The sequence below is a fragment of the Corapipo altera genome, unplaced genomic scaffold (genome assembly GCF_003945725.1).
Source record: "Corapipo altera isolate COAL_440 unplaced genomic scaffold, ASM394572v1 60199, whole genome shotgun sequence".
Taxonomy (NCBI): Eukaryota; Metazoa; Chordata; class Aves; order Passeriformes; family Pipridae; genus Corapipo; species Corapipo altera.
This window is the reverse complement of record NW_020886575.1, coordinates 1-5,945: the sequence shown is the minus strand read 5'-3', so window position 1 is coordinate 5,945 and position 5,945 is coordinate 1. Positions and strand designations below refer to the sequence as shown.

General features: G+C 55.7%; 1 protein-coding gene across 1 annotated transcript; it reads right to left on the bottom strand.

Moving 5' to 3' along the window:
• Position 1: 1 nt before the first annotated feature.
• On the bottom strand, positions 2 to 2,528 carry BCDIN3D (BCDIN3 domain containing RNA methyltransferase). The gene is made up of 3 exons (XM_027632414.1): positions 2,310 to 2,528; positions 185 to 804; positions 2 to 34 (listed from the first exon to the last, which is right to left on the bottom strand). Exons 1-3 carry the CDS (start codon positions 2,526 to 2,528, stop codon positions 16 to 18), a joined length of 858 nt encoding a protein of 285 aa, XP_027488215.1. The 3' UTR covers positions 2 to 15.
• Between the last annotated feature and the right edge of the window lie 3,417 nt (positions 2,529 to 5,945).

Sequence of the window (5,945 nt, the reverse complement as noted above, 5' to 3'; positions counted from 1 at the left end):
TTCAGGAGTTGGGATTCAGGAATTCCTGGTGGATCTGAAGAGCAGGACCTCCTGTCCCTGTGGATGGCCAGGGATTCAGGAATTCCTAGAGTTCACGAGTTGGGATTCAGGAATTCCTAGAGTTCAGGAGTTGGGAATTGGGAATTCCTAGAGTTCAGGAGCCGGGATTCAGGAATTCCTTGACTCTCCCTCCGACTCCCCGGATCCGAGGGGCCGCTCCGGAGCCCTTTCCCGGCTGGATCTGAAGAGCAGGAGGCTCCTGTGCCAGTCGGTGCTCCCGAGGCAGCCCAGGCTCTCCATGGCGCATTCCCGGGTCAGGATCCGGCTGATCCCTCCCTCCACGTCCCCGCGGATCCCCAGGGACCGGAAGTGCTCGAAGTCCGTCCTTCCCGCCCTCCGGAGCCGCCGCGCCGCCGCCCGGTAGCACTTCCAGGGCTGGGGCTCCAGGAGCAGGACGGATCCCAGGGAAGCCAGGAAGGCCAGGAATTGCCGGAGGCCGCCGTCGCCGTGCCGGAGGTGGATCCACATGGTCACGGAGAGGCAGGAGACGAGGTCGAAGCGGGAGCGGCCGAAACGCTCCAGGTGGGAGCTCAGGAAGGGATCCCTGGAGTCGGGATCCATGATGTCCAAGGGCACGAAGGACACGGATTCCGGGAAGGGGCTGCTCTGCCGGGCCCTCCGGATCAGCTCCGGGTCGATGTCGCAGCACAGCAGGTTCAGCTGCTTCCCGGCCGCCTCCGGATCCGGGCGGGAATCGCCCTCGCGGAGCCCCAGGAGGTGCCGGTACAGGGCCAGGCTGAGCTCCTGGGGGGAAATATCCGGGATTCAGGGAATGGCACGGGATAACACTCATGGAGGGTGCTGCCCCTCCATGGAATTCCCAAAAATCACACCAGGGACACCTCCCACCATCCCATGGGGATCCAACCTTGGACACTCCCTGGGATGGGGAATCTCTGGGAATTCCATCCCAGGAGGTGCCGGTACAGGGCCAGGCTGAGCTCCTGGGGGGAAATATCCGGGACTCAGGGAATGGCACGGGAGAGCAGCACCACTCAGGGCTGATCCTGCATGGAATTCCCAAGGAAAATAATCACACCAGGGACCTTCCACCATCCCAGGGGGATCCAACCTGGCCTTGGACACTCCCAGGGATGGGGAATCTCTGGGAATTCCATCCCAGGAGGTGCTGGTACAGGGCCAGGCTGAGATCCTGCAGGAAAACCACCAGGATTCAGGGAATGGCACGGGATAGCAGCACCACTCAGGGCTGATCCTGCATGGAATTCCCAAGGAAAATTCCACCAAGGAACTTCCACAGAGCAGGGGGATCCAACCCGGCCTTGGACACTCCCTGGGATGGGGAAATCTCCGGGAATTCCATCCCAGGAGGTGCCTGGACAGGGCCAGGTTGAGATCCTGCAGGGAAACCACCAGGATTCAGGGAATGGCTGTCCCAGTGTATCCCAGTCTGGCCCAGTGACCCCAATAACCCACACCAGTGCCCCCCAGTCTGTCCCAGTGTATCCCAGTCTGTCCCAGTGTATCCCAGTCCCCCACACCAGTGCCTCCCAGTCTGTCCCAGTGTTCCCAGTCCCCCACACCAGTGCCTCCCAGTCTATCCCAGTGCTCCCAATACCCCACACCAGTACCCTCCAGTCTGTCCCAGTGGCCCCCTGTCTGCCCCACTATATCCCAGTCTGTCCCAGTGTTCCCAGTAACCGACACCAGTGCCTCCCAGTCTGCCCCAGAGTATCCCAGTCTGTCCCAGTGCTCCCAGTAACCGACACCATTACCCCCCAGTCTGTCCCAGTGCACCCAGTCCCTCACAACCAGTGCCCCCCAGTCTGTCCCAGTGCCCCAGTCCCTCACAACCAGTGCCCCCCAAGTGTGTCCCAGTCTGTCCCAGTGCCTCTCAGTCTGTCCCAGTGTTCCCAGTAACCGACACCAGTGTCCTTCGGTCTCTCCCAGTGCCTCCCAGTCTGTCCCAGTGGCCCCCAGTCTGCCCCAGTGTATCCTAGTCTGTCCCAGTGTTCCCAGTAACCGACACCAGTGCCCCCCAGTCTGTCCCAGTGCCCTCCAGTCTGTCCCAGTGTTCCCAGTAACCGACACCAGTGCCCCCCAGTCTGTCCCAGTCTGTCCCAGTGCCCTCCAGTCTGTCCCAGTGTTCCCAGTAACCAACACCAGTGCCCCCCAGTCTGTTCCAGTGCCCCCAATCCCCCAAATCCGCGCCTCCCACTCCCCCCACCCCCCTCCCCATCCCTTTCCACCCCCAAATCCCCCCCGGGTCCCCCCCAAAATTCCCTCACCCCGGAGTTACAGCCCACATCGAGCGCCAGGAGCGGGTGGGGGCCCTCGGGGAACAGCGTCTGCAGGAGCCCGGGGGGCACGAGGCGGACGCGGCCCTCGGGAGGGTGGAAGCGGGAATAATTCGGGAAGTTCCCGTAGGGAGCCGCTCCCGGATCGAGCCCTCGGGTCCCCCCGCCGGGATCGGGCCCGCGGGACCCCCCGGCTGTGGGCGCCGCCATCTTCCCGCCTCCCCCCCGCGGGCGCGCCGGGCGCCAACAGCAACCCGCGCACAAACGTTCCGCGCCACGAACGTTCCGAGGCGGCCCGGGCGACGACGATAAGGGACAAGCGACAACAATAAGGACAAACGACAGCGCCGCCAAAGCCACCGCGGCGCTTTTTGGGGTGAAAAAATGAGATTTCAGGGATTCGTGTTAGAAAAAAATAAAAGGAATTAGTTCGCGCCGTGCCGGGCGGTGGACGCGGTGCGACCCCCCCCGGTGTCACATTGAAAGTCGTCCCCCGGCGTTGCCATGGCGACCCGGCGGGGCCTCGGGCCTGGGGGGGGTTGAGGGTGTTTAAATAATATTTGAATGGGACTTAAATCGTATAAAAATCGTGTTTAAGTGCTTAAAAATGCACATTTTGTTTAAATAAATAACGTGGAAATGTCGTTCAAATCACATAAGCCCGTCTAACCCGTATCATTTATATGTTTGTTATTTATATCATTTACCCATTTATTTATTTATTTTTATTATGTTTAACAATTATTTATTTGTGTTTATTATTTATATAATTTATTATTTATACCATCACATATCATATATTATTTAAATCATTATATATGTTAGTACGTGTTATTTATAATTCAGGTGTTATTTATGTAAATAAATAACATAGAAATATTACTGAAATCACACTGTTAAAATCAGATAAAATTCATACAAAACCCTATAAATGTTCTAGAAATAAATGAGATATAAATGTTTTTCAAATCTTATTTTTTAACCCCCAAATAAAGTCATATAAACCCATATAAATATAACATAAATAAAGGAGATATAAATTTTAAGAAGTCAAATTAAAGCCGTGGAAACCCATATAAACGTAATATAAATAAATAAGATGTGAATGTTCTTCAAATCCCATTTTTAACAGTCGCACTGAATTTATTGATATAAATTTAGATCAGTAAATACCGCAGGAATGTAACAGAAATAAATAGGATATAAAATGTTATTTAAACCGCGTCGTTAAAAATCATATAAAAATCATATAAAAATCGTATAAAACCATATAAAAATCATATAAAAATCGTATACAATCCTTTAAACCCTTATAAATGAAAGGTAAATTATAAATGTTAGCTGGTTGAAGGAGGTTAAAGAGGCTTCGGGGGAGGTTTTAGAGTTAAACCGACACCGGGGTTTAATTTTAGCCCGGGTTTATCCCCGGGGTGAGGAGCAGAGGGCGCCACGAGCTCACAGATGAGGGAGAACCGATCCCGCCGGGATGGGGCGTTTTCATGGAATCAGGGACTTTAAAATCCGCCCCGGACACTTTCCATGGACCAGGGGGATCCAACCCGGCCTTGGACACTCCCGGGGATGGGGAAATCTCTGGGAATTCCATCCCAGGGCCTCCCCACCCTCCCAGGGAGGGATTTATCCCTGATATCCAACCTAAACCAGCACACGGAACCATGGAATGGGTTGGATGGGAAAGGACCTCAAATCCCATCCCATCCCATGGGCAGGGACACCTCCCACCATCCCAGGGGATCAAACCCGGCCTGGGACACTCCCAGGGATCCAGGGACAGCCACAACTTCTCTGGGAATTCCATCCCAGCCCTCACTGCCCTCACAGTCAAGGATTCCTTCCCAATATCCCACCTAAATCCCCCCTTTCCCATGGGAAGCCATTCCCTGTGTCTGTCCCTCCAGCCCTTGTCCCCAGTCCCTCTCCAGCTCTCCTGGAGCCCCTTCAGCCCCTGGAAGGGGCTCCAAGCTCTCCCTGGATCCTTCCCTTCTCCAGGGGAACATTCCCAGCTCTCCCAGCCTGGCTCCAGAATCAAGGAATCCTGGAATGGTTTGGGTTGGAGCGACCTTAAATCCCATCCCATCCCACTTTTCCATGGGCAGGGACACCTCCCACCATCCCAGGGGGATCCAACCCGGCCTTGGACACTTCCAGGGATCCAGGGGCAACCACAGTTCCTCTGGGAAATCCATCCCAGGGCCTCCCCACCCTCCCAGCCAGAAATCCCTTCCTGATATCCCACCGAAATCCCTCCTCTCTTAGTTCAGACCCATCCCTGGGAATCTCCCCGGGATCCTGGATGAGGACAGGGCTCTACCCCTCGGGGAAAATCCCATTTTTTATCCCTTTCATCCCCAACAATCCCATTTTTTATCCCTTTTTCCCTGTCCCAGTGCCCTCCCTGCCCTTCCCAACCTGTGCCTACCAATCCCCAATGGATCATCAATAATCCCGGGATAACTCAGCAGCTTGGGAAGGGGCAGAAATTCCTCCTTTTCCACGTTTATTTTGGAATTCCTGGGCAGAGTTTTCCCTGCCAGGACCTTTTTTCCCCCCCTCTTGCTGTTCCTGGGTGTGCTCCCGGTGAGGCAGCAAATCCCTTAATTATCCCATCGGCTTTTCTTTCCCTTGTATTCCCCGGGATTGAGTGTTCAGCAGAATTCCTTTAATCCCTGAGAAATCCCACCGGGATTTGCCCGGGCGTGGCCTGGACGAGGGTTTTATTTCGGGGGTTATTTTTAAACTCAAGGTGTTAAAGGGGAACGTGGGGGGGGGGAGAAAAAACCTCCCCCCCCGTATCCAGAGGCTGCAGGGTTGGGAATGGGGCTGGATTTGGGATCCTGGAAATCCCTGGGACCACCACAAAGCGGGAGCTGATCCTGGTGCCCCCCGAGCCTTGGGAAAAGAGGAGATTTGGGGAGATTTAACACCCTGGGAGGACTCTGGGAGAACTCCCAGCTCATCCCGGAGCAGCGGGATCCGGGCTTGGAGCAGGGATTTGGTGGGAAGGATGGAGGGGGGATCCTCTCCAGGGCCCGGCGGAGATTCCTGGGATCTCCCAGAGCCTTTTCCCGCCTGAGGAAACTCCGGGAAGCTCCTCAGACGCTGCTGGGGGGTTGGATTCGGTCGGGAGTTGGGAATTCGGGATGGCCGAGATCCCTCGGGAGCTCAGGGGTGGAGAAGGACCTTCTGGAGCTGTGCCGGGGTGGGTTTTGGGATGGATTTTGGGAAAAGGGTCTTCCCCCGGAGGGGGGTCGGGCTCTGAACGAGCTACCAGAGCTCCGGGAGGGCTCGGACAGCGCCCTCGGGAGTTGGGATTTGGGGATTTGTGGGATCCAGGAGTTGGATCCATGATCCCTGCGGGTCCTTTCCCACTCAGGATATTCCATGACCACTGCAGGGCTCTGGATTCCCTTCCCTGCTGGTTTTCCCTCCCCCCAGGTCTGACATTCCAGCCCTTGGAAGCGTTTCCAGCCTGGGATGGAGTGTTTGGAATCCGCCTTTAACTCCCCCCCAGATCTGGCTGGGCCAGGGGAGCAACCTCGGCATTCCCGAGGGAACTGGGGGCTTTTCCTGCCCACAATTCCCTGGAATTTCTGTTCCTTCACCCCT